Source organism: Vulpes lagopus, chromosome 6 (genome assembly GCF_018345385.1).
Source record: "Vulpes lagopus strain Blue_001 chromosome 6, ASM1834538v1, whole genome shotgun sequence".
Taxonomy (NCBI): Eukaryota; Metazoa; Chordata; class Mammalia; order Carnivora; family Canidae; genus Vulpes; species Vulpes lagopus.
Window position 1 is genome coordinate 116,902,249 of NC_054829.1, and position 18,273 is coordinate 116,920,521.

The 18,273-nt window shown below is 43.9% G+C and overlaps 1 protein-coding gene across 1 annotated transcript in view; it reads left to right on the plus strand.

The window, feature by feature from the left end:
• Positions 1–2,116: 2,116 nt before the first annotated feature.
• FGF2 (fibroblast growth factor 2) overlaps positions 2,117–18,273 on the plus strand; it is a 61,115-nt gene continuing 44,958 nt past the window's right edge. The window contains exon 1 of the mRNA XM_041758683.1: positions 2,117–3,691. Coding sequence (XP_041614617.1) covers positions 3,514–3,691 — 178 coding nt within the window. The 5' untranslated portion in view covers positions 2,117–3,513. The remainder of the gene's footprint in view (positions 3,692–18,273) is intronic.

Genomic DNA, 18,273 nt, shown 5'->3' on the forward strand with positions numbered 1-18,273 from the left:
CAATATAGGAATCTGGGAGAAAGAGGGACACAATTCAGGTCCATGACAGTTAGCTACAGTATGTAAAGCTAAGTTGTAAAGTTGCTCAATTAAAAGTATAGAGATTCCATAGAATCAGATGCCTAGATGATGCCTAATTTTCCATTGAAGATATTTTATAATCTTTTTAATCCTTTCAAAAGTCATTCACATTTTTCCCTACAATTAGAAAAAGTATATGCTATTCTTATGCTTATATATCCAAATGAATTTTACAATACTCTTGTATAGTTTTGAAAACTGTGCTACAATTTAAACTAGTATGGTTTTAAATTTTTAAAACATGGTGAGAGGAATCTTACATTGGTATTTTACTATATGTTTCCATCCAGGAACATCTGGCTCTTTTTTTTTTTTTTTAACTCTCATTAAATCTTTGTGTTTTTCATCATTTGGATTCTGAACAATTCTTAATTTCAAAGCAATTTATCTCGGTATGGTGAGGTAAATTTCTCTTTCCTTTGTAAAAGTTTTTAAATAGTTATCACTGGAACTTAGTGGTTTTTAAAAATAATGAGTTTTGTACCCGTTGTCTTACATTTATTTTTATTTTTATATTCATCCTTATAGCTGGGTAAATTGAGAATGTAAGTAACTGGACCACTCATAGTTCCAGTAAGAACAAACTGATTGCATCTAAGAATAGTGTGTCTATCTCTGCATGTGTACAAGTGTGTGTTGGGAGGGGGCTGGGTAGGAACTTGAGACAACTATCTTAAGGATGCCTTCTTGGAATTAACACTATTTATCTTGGAAACCTAGATTCCCAGAACTGGATTAACCATTTCCTATGATATCTCCTCTCCTGGATTTGGAAGGACTAGGAAACAAGGGGTTATTGTACATGTAATGAAGTTCCTTGAGATCCACAGTCCATCAGCATACAAATTACTTGACTGCATGTAGCTGTTCCTCAGATTTCTGGATACTACTGTTAAAAAAAATGTTTTGATTTAGATTTTATCCCTTTGCTCTTGGAATACTCCGCTTTCTCTGAGAGAGTTCAAGGCTTATTCAAATCTACTTTCTTACAAAGTAAGTGGCAATCTCATGAGTGCTATGGTACCAGTAAGCATTCCCTAGGATACCTACAGAGATCATCTGGAAGGGATTATTTGTTTTAACAGATAAGCAATGCAGATAAAACCAGTCCACTTTGGAGAGGCCAGAGAACATATACCAGCCCAGAGAAGAGTATGCTTGGTTTTAAAGCTCCAGTCTTCTATTTACCAACATAGGAATGCATGTAGATCTAATCTACATGCATTAGACCCCTCATGGAGACTTAGAGCAAATGCTTTTGATGCGCTGATCTTTTGAAACCAAACATCTTTCTAAATAGAGGAACTACCGTATTCTCACATATTCCTAGTGGCTTTCTCTAACCCCTGTGTACCCCCAAAACTGAATTACCCCTTGTCTGACATCTTACACCACCACCTCATTTTACTCTTGTAGGGGCATTTTGTGGTGTTCATCCTGCCCATGGATCGCACCTCTGTGCGGAGGTCCTGTGTGATCCCAGCACCTCCCACTGAACTTAGGCAAATGCTTTGCATATAGTAGACACTTGAGACTCAGAAATATTCTGGATGAACATTTGACTAATCCGTAGTACCTGTTCTATTCTACTGGAAATTACCCAAATCCAGTTAACTTCAATTTTGTAGTTCGGGATTCTCAGAAAGCCACCCTCCCTCCTGGCAACACCTAACCATTTCGCCAGGGCTAGTGCCAGCTTCGGAGTAAGACAGTAGCATCCTTCCATCACACAAGGGTTTGCGGCCTCTCCTCGTCTTTCCAGTCTCCTTCAGGCCAGGGTGGTAAAAGGAAAACCTTTTTCTCCCAGCAATGCGGTCTGCTCCCCTCCTCCGGCCTCTTTCTTTCCTTTTGTTAGTCAAAGATTTCGGCCTCGCCTTCAAGTTCACGGTGTGCGCCCACGCAGGCCCCGTCTTCTGCAGATCAGAGGTGCTCAGAACTCGCACGGGACACAGAACCCCCCATTTCCGATTCCTTTACTTCTTGGGGGGGGGGGGTCGTTATTGGCTTTGAATCGCTGACAAGGAAAAAGAAGGGGGTAGGGGGGGAGTTGCCTTTAAACGTTTCAAAGTGGAGTCACGGCGGGTGGCACAGCCAAAGCTCCGCAGCGTGGAGACGGACCCCGTGCGGCCGGGCCGGCGCGACTGCGGGGGAATTTCGCGGGGTCGAGCCCCGGGCGCGGCGGCCTCCGCGGCCCCCCCCGCCCCCCGCACCTCCCCGCCCCCTGCGCTCGGGCCCCCCCGGCTGCTGTCGCGCGCTTGCGTGCTGCGGCCGCGGCTCCCGACCCGGAGGCCGGCCCCGCGGAGCCCCGAGCGAGGAGGGGGCGGCGCGCAGGAAGGGAGGAGAGCGGGGGGCGGGGGGGCGGGGGGCCTCCGGGGGTGGGAGGTAGAAGATGTGACGCCGCGGCCCGGCCGCTGCCAGACGGCGGACGCGGAGCCCGGGCTGGCTGCTGCTCCCCGCGCTGCGCTAGGGGAGGCGGCCCTCCCGCGAGCGGCGGCCGCGGACACGCCCGGCCCCGGCCCGGCCCCGGCCCCGAGCGCAGCTCCCCGGCCTCGAGTGCAGCTCCCCGAGCCCGAGCGCAGCTCCCCGGCCCCGGCCCCGGCCCCGAGCGCAGCTCCCCGAGCCCGAGCGCAGCTCCCCGAGCCCGAGCGCAGCTCCCCGGCCCCGGCCCCGGCCCCGAGCGCAGCTCCCCGAGCCCGAGCGCAGCTCCCCCAGCCCGAGCGCAGCTCCCCGGCCCCGGCCCCGGCCCCGAGCGCAGCTCCCCGAGCCCGAGCACAGCTCCCCCAGCCCGAGCGCAGCTCCCCGGCCTCGAGTGCAGCTCCCCGGCCCCGAGCGCAGCTCCCCGGCCCCGAGCGCAGCTCCCCGGCCTCGAGTGCAGCTCCCCGGCCCCGGCCCCGGCCCCGAGCGCAGCTCCCCGAGCCCGAGCACAGCTCCCCCAGCCCGAGCGCAGCTCCCCGGCCTCGAGTGCAGCTCCCCGAGCCCGAGCCCGAGCACAGCTCCCTGGCCCCGAGCGCAGCTCCCCGGCCCCGAGCGCAGCTCCCCGGCCTCGAGCGCAGCTCCCCGGCCCCGAGCGCAGCTCCCCGGCCCCGAGCGCAGCTCCCCGGCCTCGAGCGCAGCTCCCCGGCTTCGACTGCAGCTCCCCGGCCCCGGGCACAGCTCCCCGAGCCCAAGCCCGAGCGCAGCATCCCGGCCCCGCGCCAGCTCCCGGCCCCGCGCCAGCTCCCGGCCCCGCGCCAGGGCAGCGGGCGAGGGGAGCGGCCGGGCGGCGCGAGGCTGGGGGCCCGCGGGCGCGGCCGCGCGCTGCCGGGCGGGAGGCTGGGGGGCCGGGGCCGTGGCCGCGCCCCGGACCGGGTCGGGGGCCGGGGCCGGGGGGCGGCGGCGGCTCCTCGCGCGGCTCCGGGGGCGCGGACACCCCGGCAGAGCCCCGGGGGGCCCATGGCAGCCGGGAGCATCACCACGCTGCCCGCCCTGCCGGAGGACGGCGGCAGCGGCGCCTTCCCGCCCGGCCACTTCAAGGACCCCAAGAGGCTGTACTGCAAGAACGGGGGCTTCTTCCTGCGCATCCACCCCGACGGCCGGGTGGACGGGGTCCGGGAGAAGAGCGACCCCCACGGTGAGTGCCGGCCGCCCTTCCCCGCGCCCCCCGCGCTCCCCGCGCCCCCCGCGCTCCCCGCGCCCCCCGCGCTCCCCGCGCCCCCCGCGCTCCCCGCGCTCCCCCCGCCGCCCCATTCCCGCCCCTTCCTTCCCTCCGGCCGCAGCGGGACGTGTGGCTCCTTTCCGCGCGGCCCTCGGCGGTTTCGGGTTCACCACTCGCCCCCTCCTCGCCGGAGCTGCGGGTCGGGTTGGGCGCTTCCCCGGGCTCCGGGTAAACCCGGGCCTCGCCCCCCCCCCCCCCGCGCGGGCCACCTGTTGCCGCGGGGATGCCCGGCGGCGGGGAGGGGAGCGGGGAGGTGGGCGGGGAGGGGAGCGGGGAGGTGAGCGGGGAGGGGGGCGGGGAGGGGGGCGGGCTCGCCCTGCGCGCCCCGGACCCGGGAGCCCAAGCAGGAGGGACCCAAGCGGAATAAATGCTCCTTATTGGAAAAATACCTTCCCAGAGTCGTGCCCTTAAACTCCGATTTGGTAGGATCCGAGCCAGCGGGCACACTGCTCTCCCCCATCTCTGTCCTATCCTTTCCTTTCCCTTTTCTTTTCTCCTTTCTTTCTTTTTTTTCTTTCTCTCCCCTTCCCTTTTTTCTTTTTTTCTTTCTCTTTCTTTCTTTTTTTCTTTCTTTCTTTGCTTTCTTTCTTTCTTTCTTCTTTCCTCTTCCCTTTTCTTTCTTTCCTTTCTTTCCCCTTCCCCTTCCTTCCTTCCTTCCTTCCTTCCTTCCTTCCTTCCTTCCTCCCTTCCCTTTCTTTCTTTTCTTTCCTTTCCTTTCCTTTCCTTTCCTTTCCTTTCCTTTCCTTTCCTTTCCTTTCCTTTTTCCTTTCTCCTTTCCTTTCCTTCCTTTTCTCAATTACCAAAAGCTTTCAGGGCAAAAGATATGGACTTTGTTAATAAACTGCGACACACTTTTCTTTTAATGGTGACAAGAACTGCAAAAACTTTAATCTTCCACCTGCAGTTATTAGTTTTGGGACCTCGAGCCAGGTTCCTCATTCTTAAAGTGGGGATAATGTCTACCTTGCATCAGGTTTGAGGATCAGATGAGAATTTCTCCAAAGTGCGCAGAGGACTCGGTTTACTACTGTACACTTTTGTGTTCAGTAAAAAACAATCCATTTGTGGTATAGAAGTAACGCTAGCCTACAGTCATTGGTTCTCAAACTTGAGGGGTGCGTTAGAATCACTTGGGGGGGTGGGGGTTATAGCCATTGCCCAACCTTGTCTCCCAGAGTTTCTGATTCCTGAAGGCTGGAGTGAAGCCTGATGATTTGCATTTCTAACAAGTTCCCAGGTGATGCTGACCTGGGACCACACTTTGAGACCCAGTGATGTATAGAAAAGAGGAGGAAAGGGGCATGAAATGGACTGATTAACAACACTGATGGAATTTGAAGTGAGAAAGAGGATCAGTATATTTTAACTGTCATCCTGTAAGAGCGCGTAAAACATCCGTTTTAAAAGCTGTGTGTCTGGCCTTCCTTAGTGGTTTTTCAGGTGAAGAATCCAATCCTCTGTTTGCCTGACAAAAGACCAGCAGGAGTCCAGGGCTCCACTCCACAGCAGTTACCCCTTTATCATAAGTTGCTCATGGAATGTCTGTCATTCACACCTGCGGAGCCATAGGTAGAGGCCACTCGAGTTGACCTGAGCTCAAGCAACCTGAGTTGACAAACGAATGGGAAATGTGCTTTTATATTGCTCGAGTATTTATTGATTCCAAAATAGCAACAAGCAAATGATACAGGTCTTTAAGTTTTTTTCAGGCCTGCCATAATTTTTGGATTTTATTAAGCACCCACATGATCCAGTAAAACTGAAAAGATACTTGTAACCCAATAAATATGTGTTAGTACTGTTTCTCTATTTTATGGGTTAGTACTGTTTCTCTATTTTAGTAACTTGAATAGGTTTCACAAACTTAAGTTTTAAACTTTGTGTTTGAAGTTTATTTTGCAGTTGGCTGCTAGGTTAGCACAGCAGATTAGGGCCAGGTGCCTATGTGTCCCAAATAGTCTTGTTCTTTTCTAGTAGCGCAAATGGTCTGTAATTAAAAATAAATAGAGATGCCTGGGTGGCTTAGCGCTTGAGCGACTGCCTTCAGCCCAGGGTGGGATCCTGGGGTCCTGGGATCAAGTCCCAGTGCTCCCTGCATGGAGTCTGCTTCTCTCTCTGCCTGTGTCTCTGCCTTTCTCTCTCTGTGTCTCTCATGAGTAAATAAATAAAATCTTAAAAAAAATAAATAATAAAAATAAAAAAGGTATGTTCTATGATTAGAAGACAGAAGAACTCTCCTCCAGATTAGGTTCATGTTGAGACTTCCCCTAGTACTTTCTTTTTTTTAAAGACACTTATTAGTTGCTGCATCATTTTTTTTTTCTTTGAAGCTTTTGATACTCTTTCCTTTAGAATAAAACTGTACAGGGGCTAGTGTGGGAAGATAATTCTGAATTGCCATAGCACACTACTGCCCTTGTAATAACAGCTGTTAACTTTTTCTTCCTAACTATGAGTTTTTCATAATCTTATTTTAATTCACTGGTTCTCAGAGGGGGGTGATTTTGCCCCTGCCCTCCCACCCCCAACGTTTGGCAATGCCTAGAGACATTTTTGGTTCATATTTGGAAGGGTGCTACTAGTACCTAGTAGGTAGAGGCCAGGGATGCTGTTAACCATCCTACAATGCACAGGATACATCCATTATCCCCAGCTAAAAAATTTCTGACCCCCAATGTTAATAGCGCTAAGGTTGAGAATCCTGCCTACTTGATAACTAGCTAAAGACCGCATGTTAAAAGTGAAGAGTAGAATACTTCTCCAGATTTGTGGAAGGTATTGAATTTTTTTTTAATCACCTTTTACCAGGCAATAGACTGGCAAGAATAAAAACCTAAAATGATGAATTTAGACCACTTCTGTGTAGCCCAACCTGGACATAAGTTTAAATACACTGTATTTTCTGACATGTCAAAGATGTACTGATAGTTGACCAAACCAGGGCTAGACTTTCTTTGGATACAAGAAAAAAACATGATTATGGATGTGCTATAACCATATCTTCCCAACCACATCTCCATTACCCAAACAAACAAGACTGACCAGAAAACACCGAGAAAGAAAAGCAAGAGCTCATGGTTGCCACAATTTCCCACTGAATTATGGCTCAGAAAGCCAGACTTATTTGAAAAGTTGAAAATTGCTGATCTTGTTCCTCAAACTGTTTTGTCCAGTTAACCTGAAAATCTTTGAGAGATTTATTAACATTTTCTGTCCAGACGTCTTGTAAAATGCAAATACCTTTGAAAAGAAGAGTTCAGTCGGTAACGGATTTTAACATTTCGTGCGAGTTAAATTGTGAGCTGACGCCACAGCTGACCAGGACCAGAATTTAGGGACGGGTGGTAGAAATGTGGGGTGCTGATTAGGGATGGGGGGTGTGGTGCAGGTGCAGAAGGGGAGACAGGGCAGGGGGGGCAGACCAGAAATGAAAGGGGAGGGAGAAGGTGACTGAACATCAGTTTTCCATCTTCGAAGCGTGGTTGAAGGTCACCTTGGCCTCACACCTGGGTATTCTCCTATGGTGTTTTTGCTTGAAAGGGCTGGTTTTCCTGCACGATCCCCCTAGTCCTAGAGTGACTTTTATTTGACATGAGAGTTTTGATGAAAGCAAGATAGAGTACCTGTTTCTCCAGCGTGTGTGCTGCTCACCCAGCTTCCCTTTGGTGTCTTGGATGTTTTGATTGTCCTCTTCACATGTCCATGGATTGTGTAACATGAAGTATATACTCTGAAGTCATGACCCATATAAAAACTTCAGAAAAGAGAACATTTTATCCCAAGTAGCACGTACAACACGGATAGAGTGTAGTAAGTGAAATGTACACTGGCTGCTTATGTATGTTTTAGCATTAAATTTGTTCCAGATGCTCTTAGGAGAAAATGGAGGTGGTTAGCGGTGTTGCTTCTACCCTTGGGCTTCTCCTAGGAGGTGACCGCCTGTTTGCCATACTTCTCTGCTTCTAGGCTCTAGAGGATACCGAGACTTGGAGAGGCAAGAGGGACCTGCCCACTCCTGTGTGGGGCAGGGATGGGATCCAGGCCCGCCTGACACCCCTGCCCTTTGCCACGACACGTATCCCATGTAATTCCGGTCATAAAAACAAGGGCTTGTGAAATTCAGAGGCATCAGACCTTTTAGTTCCCTGGTCTTGTTTTATAGAAGAGAGTGTTGAGGTTCAGCACAACTGATCACCTGAGTTCATCTGCTGATTTCCCCTGGGCTGCTCATCTCCAGCCAGCTTCTTGCCCACCAGGTCCCCTACCCCACCCCCCCACCCCCGCCGCCCCACTGCACTCTTCCATTCAGTAGCAGAGAGCACCCTCTGGGGCACCCTTCTATGGGCTGCTTCCGTAGTGTTGGTGAGGCCAGCCCCCTGTGGAGTGGAGCCCTCTTACTAGTTCATGGGTGGCCCCTAGTTGTGTTCCTGGGGTATTGGAGAAAGTCACCTTTCATTCTCTTCCTTCCTGGCACTATTGATGCTGTGTTCTCTCCTCTCTCTTCTTTGGGTAATATCTGGCAAGTGGATCCCCCTAATTTGCCTTAATAAACACAGTGTTTATTTACAGTACTGCTATTTACGTGCAGTAAACAAGTGAAGTAAGAATCTAATAGCTCACTTAATCATGGAAATCATGTAATTGGTACAGCAATGAAAGAACAATTTGTGAGTCATAGATATTACCACACCTTAGAAGCCTTTTAAGAAGAGTTTCATGCCAAGTGACTTCAGCCTAGAAAAGGCAATATCCCCTTGTGACACACCCTGAGGGCTCTCCTTGTGTTTATAAAATGGCCATTGTGTAATTAGACTTTGACAATGGTGTAACGTTGGCGTTCTAAGTGTTCCCACTTAGATTTATGATACTATTTTAAATGCATGGCCATGATTTTTAAGTTTGATTTAAAAATGATAATATTACAGATGTAATAAAACACAAACCATTCTTTATATATTATAAAATTGACTTCATTCATCTATGCAGTGATTCTCAGAAATCCCCATCTGCGATGCTGAAAAAGGTAATTTTTAGGTCTCACATCATTAGAACTGTTATTTTTAAACCACAAGATGCCTGTACAACAGGATAATAACTACACATGTGCCATAGCCTTTGCTTGTTTTTCCAAATTCCAGTGTTTGTTGATTTTCCAAAAACCCTGCTTGGGCCCCTTTGTCCTGTAGCACACATCTGTTAGAAGGCTGGCCTGGGGTAAGAGTCTAAGATGTGAACTGGAGCAAGGCAAATCGCATTCAAGGCAAAAACCTTAACCCTATGATTGTATTCTATCTAAGCAAATGTATTTTGTTCTGTTGCTTTTGAGCTAGTCATTTGAAATCTGATATCTGGTCTTGTACTGTCAATGTTCAGTAAATATTTACTGCTTGATTGTTTGCAAAATCATTTGGAATATTGTGACATTAGGAAATCATGCAGTTATAGAAACATGATTTTCAGTGTTTCCTTGTTGTATCCATTGTTGGATTTGCTATTGTGTTCTCTTTTGCTATCAAACTCCTTCTGGAAGCTGGGTTATTTATAGCCCCAGAAATTTAGGCAAGGACTCAAAGTGGTGACTCCCAGGGAACCTCACCCCTTGAGCCATATACTGGTTCTTAGAAGCCAGACTAGTCCCATTCTAAATTCCTGCAGGATATTTTTAGTTTGAAGAAATTTGGAGGACCTGGAGGCAACAACCAATATTTGGTGTTTAATTTATGTCTCATCCCAGCTGTCCTCTGTCACTCTTTCTATGCAAGGTGACTTTTGAATTGACCAGTGTATCCTTAATGCTTGCTTATTCATTTACAGAAATCTGTAGTGGATGTGTGTTTATATTTTCAAAGGACTACTTACTTCTTCACATTAACTTACTTTCTAAATGGAATTATTCTGTAAAATTCTGGAGTGGAAGGTTTCCCGATTTTTAAGATATTCTGGAGATAAAAGAAAACAAGGAGGAAGTTCCAAGTATAATTGAACTGTTGAAAGGAATTTTCCTGTTTAATTTATTATTTATTTAGGGATCCCTGCGTGGCGCAGCGGTTTGGCGTCTGCCTTTGGTCCAGGGTGCGATCCTGGAGACCCGGGATCGAATCCCACGTCGGGCTCCCGGTGCATGGAGCCTGCTTCTCCCTCAGCCTGTGTCTCTGCTTCTCTCTCTCTCTTTCTCTCTGTGACTATCATAAATAAATAAAAATTTAAAAAAATTATTATTTATTTAATTATTTAAATTAAGCTATACATTGATTTGACATTGAAATTTATAATTAATAACCAAAATGAGTCTCCCTAAGGAAATTTGTACAGACTAGTAATGATCTGGCTAGATTCTCTGAGTACGTTGTTCTCTGTTCATAATTGAGAAGGTGCTGGGACCTTATGGGTGGGGACCATGAACTCTCCATATAAATAAGCATCATAAACAGCTTAGGACCTTTAACTTCAGGAAGCGCTTACTAAATGTCAGCTGCTGATGAAAACATTTTGTGTGGACCACCTACCCTGTGTAATAAGTGTTCATGGGCCAAATACTGTAGAAAGCTTAGTTGAGGTGTGTTGCTTTCTTGGCATAGTAATGCATACATTTAAACAGTTGGCCAATCTTTTAATGAAGATGATTATATGTAAGAAAGTCATATTTGAAAAATATCTGGAAATCTTAGAGGCTAGCTATTAGCAATTCATAGAATAGGCCATATAGAAAATTGAATCATTTTTAAGGATTAATAGTTTAAACTTGTTAGGAATTCTGTTTTCCTTAAAAAGCATTTTGGATTTTTATCATATACTATGTGGTATAAAATTCCTTAGGTCTCCTGTACATTGTTCATTCTTTTGTGGCCAGTATCCTGGAATCCTGTGCGCTCTTCTAGTTCATCTCCTTTTCACTTTTTAACTCTGGATCCTGCCCCTCAGAATTCTACTTAAATCATTCTGGGCCCCAGCAGTTTTTCACTTCAGTCGTGTGGCCTTATCCAATTTGTCACCCTCCTTGACACTTGACACCCTACAATTTGACAACTTGATATTATTTTCTCTCTCTAACTTCTTGAGACTTCTTTGGCTTCTGTTATACCACATCAACCTGATATTCTCAATCATCCAGCTTCTGGTTTTGCCTCTTTTTTGGTCTTTTGATTTCATATCCCCCAAGGCTCTGTTTTTGGCCCTCTACTCTTCTTTCTGTGCACTCATACTTCTTTAGCAGATCACTTAGAGTCTCCATTTAAGTCCCTGATTTCCCATCTGTGTTAGGACTGTGTTTCCCTCTGCTTGAAGGACAGATAAACTGCCTAAGTCTCAACTCAAAATGCATGAAGAAGAACTTAACATCTTTTTCTCAAACTTGCATCCCTTTCTGCCAACTTTTTGTTTGTAGTGAAATTATTCTTCTAGTCTTCAAAGCTAGACACCTCAGAGTCCTCCCTGCCTTAGTGATATTTCTTTGCCCTTTTGATTTCCCCCGCCCTTTACTTACCGGAGGACTAGACCAGACCCTACCTGACTTCCCTTTTCAAATGTCATCTACTGGCTCAATCTTATTTCCCTGCTATTACCATCCATACTCCCCTGATGCTGCCAGTGCTGTTGCTCAATTATAGCCTCTCATCTGACTGTCACTGTTGCAGTGATTGGCTTTCCTCATGTGAGCCTCGTTTTTGGAAATCCTTTTCCTTATCAATTCCTCTTACACACACTCTTTCCATTCCCACCTTTCTCTTTAAAAATCTCCTAAGAGCTAACTTGCCAGTCTTCTCCTTTGTGAAATGTTCCCTACCTTTCCATGGAGAGTTAATTGTTTTTATTTCTGTTTTCCCTGTGGTGCTTGGTACTTGTTCTCCTATAGAACCTAATGATTAGGACACCTGGGTGGCTCAGTGGTTGAGCGTCTGCCTTTGGCTCAGGGTGTGATCCTGGAGTCCTGGGATCAAGTCCCACATCGGGGAGCCGGCTTCTGCCGGCTGTCCTCTGCCTGTGTCTCTCCTTCTCTCTCTGTATCTCTCATGAATAAATAAATAAAATCTAAAAAAAAAAAAAAAAAAAGAACCTAATGATTTGTTATACATTGTTGATGCATTTCTCTCCTGCAGTGGGAATGAGCTCCTTGCTGGCAAGGACTGGGACAGATATTTTGTATCTGACCTCATGCACAGTGGCCACTCAAAAGAGTGTTTTCTAAGTTCTACATGTAGCCGACAAATTAGCCGAGTCTTCTCACTTCTGTTCTGACCTTCTCACATCTTCCTCTTCACTTCAGTCCAGCTGTTTCCTTGAGCTGGAAAGTCCTCTCAGTCCTTTTACTTTATCCTAGTCGAAATTACACTTCAGACCATATTTCTTTCACACCATCCTGGACCATCTTTCCTTTCACATGTGCTTCTAATAGTTTGATGTGTTTTAATTTCATGTCCCCTAATATTATTGGAAATTCCTATTTGGGAAGGATTTAAAAAAAAAATCAAACATTACCTAGTAATCTCTTACTCTCTTTTCTTCTCTGAGGGTCTGAGCCTGAGTTGACTCATCCCAGATCCTCTTAGCTCCAATTGCTGAATGAATAACCAGGCTGAAGCCTATGAAGAAGGTCAATCAACATTTGCCAAATGAGCTAGAACTTTAAGTAAATAAGCATAAATACTTCACTATGTAAAGTATAAATACTTCACTATGTAAAGTGGACAAATTGAATGCAGCATCACTGTACTTCTTTCTACAGACACCTATCACATTATTCAAAGGAAGTAATAAAGGTAAAACATATCATTTGTTAGGATCACTTTTTATTGTGCAAGTTTTCAGGTATTGATTAACATCAATATTTCTAGCCAATTCCAGAACTAGTTCTAATCCTCTAATAATTAAGGAATACAGATCTGAGAATTCACACTTGAATCAGACACTTTATCCTTAAACCTCTCTCTCTCAAATCTAAAACTAGTGAATCATCTTATAAATTAGGATTAAGAACTATCTGGTACCATTGTTAGTATCTTTTTTGGCTGTGGGGGAATGGCACAAATAATTTAATCCTAATATTCAGATATACGGGCCGAATTCATTACAACAATCTTAAAATTCTTAAAAGGATAGAAATTGTATGACAAAGTGAGTCATAGTCTTTGTGATGTGATGTCTGTAAGGGAGGGTGGGAGAAATTGCTGAATGACCAGTCTTATTCTACTCCTTTCTAAGCTGAATCATTTTGCAAATAGAAAACAATTCATAGCTTTCTCAGTGGTCATTCCAGAGATAGAAAATGGAAGAAAGTTTAAAAAAAAAAAGAAAGAAAGAAAATGGAAGAAAGTAACAGAAATAATACCTCTGTTTAAAAAATTACTTTTTGAAATGTATCCCTTGATGAACAGTCTTTATCTTGAATTAGAAACAAAATTAATTTATTTAATGCTTCATAACACCTAACACCTTCAGTTTCCCCTCCACCCCCTCTTATCTATTAATTTTTAAGCCTAGATTTTTTTTTAATTCTCCTGTGTAATTTGACCTTTCTCTTTATAGCTTTTTCTAGTATATGTGTGTTCAGAGAGGGGAGGTGTCATTTACCTCCTAGCTCAATGGCTACTTGAATTGGATAGAGACTCAAGGAAAGAAAGTCTCTCTCTCTCTTTTTTTTAAGATTTTATTTATTCATGAGAGACACAGAGAGAGAGAGAGAGAGAGAGAGAGAGAGGCAGAGACACAGGCAGAGAGAGGGAGAAGCAGGCTTTATGCAGGAAGCCGGACATGGGACTCAATCCCAGGTCTTCAGGATCACGACCCAGACTGAAGGCGGCGCTAAACAGCTGAGCCACCCGGGCTGCCCAAAGAAAGTCTCTATAATCTTGGAAATTATGATTCTGGGTTGACATAACCTTGCATTTTGCCTTGTTGGTCCTCTTTTGTTACTTTTCTTCTTATTAGAAACAGAAGTTGGGAGAGCTTTTCTCAGAGTCCAATTTAGTCTTTAATCTTTAAATGTAAGATTAAGGGATCCCTGGGTGGCGCAGCGGTTTGGCGCCTGCCTTTGGCCCAGGGCGCGATCCTGGAGACCCGGGACCGATTCCACGTCGGGCTCCCGGTGCATGGAGCCTGCTTCTCCCTCTGCCTGTGTCTCTGCCTCTCTCTCTTTCTCTCTGTATGACTATCATAAATAAAAAAAAATAAAAATAAAAATAAATGTAAGATTAATTAACCTTATTTCCGTATCTTCTTTGAGGGTAAAGCATTTGTCCAGAAAATTATGTAAAAAAAGAAATAATCTCTTTTGAGTGTGTTTCTAAGTTTTAGAAGTTCTTCTTACATGCTTATATTTTTACATTACTCTAATCTCAATAATTTAGTACTAGGAATATAATGCAAGTAAAATTGGGAAGACAGTCTTGTTAACTGGTTCATTAATAGAGATAGTATATATAAAGAAGGTATATACAACAAGTGTTGGATTAAAAAACAGTGAATTATAGCATCTCTCTAGGCTGTTACATTGTTGGAAAAGTGAGGCACAGATTATTTTGTAGGGAGGATTTTAAAGCCATGAAATATTCAGGGATCTGTCCAACCTTGGCTACATGCCTAGGGAGATTGCCATAGTGATAAGCAAAATCTCTGTACTGGGCAGTAGAGGAAGGGCCAGTTGTTTGGCCTTCACCTCTATAATTCTAGGACCTTGGTGTTTACGGTATTTTTTTAATGAATGAATGAAATTCTTGAGAATATGCTCTATGTCAGCTTTACAAATAACATGTTTAATCTAGATTACAAACTTAAAAAGCACAAGTATCATTAACCTCATTTATAGATAAGAATAGTTTTTGCTATTGCCTTTTCAAAACACGTTCTCTTTGTGACGAGTAATGAATTATGCTTTCTAGACTTCTTGGTGTTTAGAATACAGATTCATGATCAGAATTCCAGATAGACAATGTAGCAGAAAGTTAAACAGAAATAGCGATTTCAAAAAAGAATTTGAGCTCTTCCCAGAAGCTTTGCCAGGTCCAGTAAAGTTAGGGTCTGGGCCATCTTTTCTCCCACCATGTTATTGCATTATTTTTGTTTAGAAAATATTAGTCATCGAATATAAAACAATTCCTTAAAATGTAGGCGTTGTTTTCTGAAGAACTCAAAGATTTTTGAATGGCATGTAAATAAACTAGGACATAATTAAAGGTAAATACTATATAAGAATGGAATGAACCTTAAAGGCAGGATCTGGAAGATTAAAATGCAGGATAAGCTGGGGCGTACAGAAAGTACAAAGCAAATAATTGAAAGGGTGTTTTAAAAGCTAAATTCTTTCAAGGAAATTCAAGATAGGCCACTATTTAAAGAACACGTGGTATAAGACTAAAAACCAATCCGTTAAAAGCAGATGTAGTTTGACCTATTTTATTTTTATTTTTATTTTTTATTATTATTCTTTTTAATGATAGTCACACACAGAGAAAGAGAGGCAGAGAGGCAGAGACATAGGCAGAGGGAGAAGCAGGCTCCATGCACTGGGAGCCCGATGTGGGATTAAATCCCGGGTCTCCAGGATCGCTCCCTGGGCCAAAGGCAGGCGCTAAACCGCTGCGCCACCCAGGGATCCCCTGACCTATTTTATTTTTAATCTTCCATTGCATTTTAAACTTCTTTTAATATGATCCATCAGTAATTTTTTTGGTGTCTGCTACGTGAGGAAATAAAGACCAAGATAGAAAAAGACATGTCAAGAAAGCACTTAACCAGACACATCCAGAGATGTGTCTAAAATTGAGCAGCTCTTTCCTTGAAGTCATTTGCTCCCCTTTTTTGACTCCCCAATATTTTTCAACAGGTTTACCATCTTTCTTGCCAGCCAGGCCCACCTCTTGCAGCAAATGTCTACTCTTCATCTTCCTTAAGGGTCACATCCTTTTCTCCAGCTGTGTGCATTTCAGTTATGCGATGTCTTCTGCACTCACGCTGGTCTTTGCACCCTTGCAACTGCTGCTGTGATCTGTCCCTGACTCTTGCAACTGTCTTCTAACCCATCCCATCTGTGTATGAGTTTGCTGGGCTGCTGTGACAAAATACCACAGACTGAGTGGCTCAAACAACAGAAATCTATTTTCTCGTAGTTCTGGAGGCTACAGGTCCAAGATCAAGGTATCTGCTGGTTTGATGTCTTTTGAGGCTTCTCCTTGGTTAGTGGATGGTTGCCTTCTTGCTGCCTCTTCACTTGATCATCCCTCTGTGCAGGCACAAAGTTCTACTTGTGAAAGACACCAGTCTGATTGGGTTAGGGCCCTCTATAATGGCCTCATTTTAACTTAATCACCTCTCCAAAAACCTGGTCTCCAAATACTGTCATTTTCTGAGGCAGTGGAAGTTAGGGCATAAGCATATGAATTTGGGGTGTGAGATATAATTCAGACAGAGTAATCCTTCTGAAGACCAGCTCTCATCATGTTACTCCTCTCCTCACTAAAACATATGGACTGGAAGGTGTCCAACCTCTGGTATGCACATTGCTTACAGATGTGGGCACTGTTGAAAATCTGTAAGAATCATAGAGAAGAGGAAATTTACCAGCAGATGAGTAGTTGTCATATCAAAAAGCAGAAAAAGATGTTTTCCGGAAACTAGAGACAGGTAGTAAGTTTAATGTAGGTCCTTGTTAAAAAAAAATTCCAAGAGGCTTGAGAATACTAAGAAAACACAATAAGTAGTATATAGGGTAATATAATAGAAGAGTAACATGTGGGCTCGTGGGTGGCTCAGTTGGTTAAGTGTCTGCCTTCAGCTCAGATCATAATCCCGGAATCCTGGGACTGAGTCCTGCATCAGGCTCCCTGCTCAGCAAAGACTCTGCTTCTCACCCTGCCCCTCAGCCTACTCATTTTCTTTCTCTCTCCCAAATCAATAAATCAACAAATAAAATCTTTAAAAAAATAACAGTAACATGCATACGCTTAATATGTTGATTTCAATGGGGTATCTGACCAATATTTTTCAGATTTTATAATATTTATACTGTTTTTAAAGTTTTTATTATAATTTCAGTTAACATACATTGTTATAGTAGTTTCAGGTGTGTATACCTGATATATCAGTATAGTGATTCAACCCTTCTGTACATCACCCTCTGGTCATCACAACAAGTGCTGTCCTTAATCTTGATCACCAATTTCACCCATCCCCCACATGCCTCCCTTCTGGTAACCATCAGTTCTCTACAGTTAGTCTGTTTCTTGATTTGTCTCCTTCTCTCTTTTTTTCCCTTTGCTTGTTTGTTTTATTTCTTAAATTCCACATATGAATGAAATCATATGGTATTTGTCTGACTCATTTTGTTTAGCATTATAGTCTAACTCCATCCATGTTGTCACAAACAGCAAGATTACATTTGTTTTTACGGCCAAATAATATTCCAAAGTCCCAATTCCATATTATTTATATTCCAATTCCATATTATTTATACACACACACACACACACACACACACACCTCACATTTTCTTTATCCATCAACTGATGAACACTTGGGTTGCTTCCGTGTCTTGGCTAATGTAAATAATGCTGCTGTAAACCTAAGGGTGCATGTATCCCTTAGAATTAGTGTTTTTGTATTCTTTGGAATACCCAGTAGTGGAATTAGTGGATCATGCAGTAATTCTGTTTTTAACTTTAGAGGAACCTCCATACTGTTTTCCACACTGGCTACACCAGTTTGTGTTCCCACCAGTAGTATACAAGGGTTTCTTTTTTTCCACATCCATGTCAACTCCTGTTGTTTCTTGTATTTTAAAATTTTAGCCATTCTGACAGGTATGAGGTGATATCTCATTGTGGTTTGGATTTGCATTTCCCTGGTGATAAGTGATGATGAAAATCTTTTCATGTATATCTTCTCCTATTCCATAAATTGCCTTTTACTTTTGTTGATTGTTTCCTTTGTTGTGCAGAAGATTTTTATTTTGATGTAGTCCCAATAGTTTATTTTTGATTTTGTGTCCTTAGCCTTGGGAGATATATCTAGAAAGGAGTTGCAATAGCTGATGTCAAAGAAGTTACTGCCTATATTTTCTTCAGGCCTCACATTTAGGTCTTTCATCCATTTTGAATTTATTTTTGTGTATGACGTAAGGAAGTAGTCCAGTTTCATTCTTTGCATGTTGCCATCCAGTTTTCCCAATACCATTTGTTGAAGAGATGGTCCTTTTTTCCATTGGATATTCTTTCCTGCTTTGTTAAAGATTAATTGACCATATAACTGTGGGTTCATTTCTAAGTTTTCTATTGATATATGTGTCTGTTTTTGTGCCAGTACTGTAATGTTTTGATTACTACAGTGTTGTCATATAACTTGAAATTCAGAATTGTGATGCATACAATTGCTTTTCTTTTTCAAGATTGCTTTGGGTAAAAAAAAAAAAAAAAAAAAAAAGATTGCTTTGGGTATTCGGGGTCTTTTGTGGTTCCATTAAAATTTTAGGATTGTTTGTTCTGGTTCTGTGAAAAATGCTGTTGGTATTT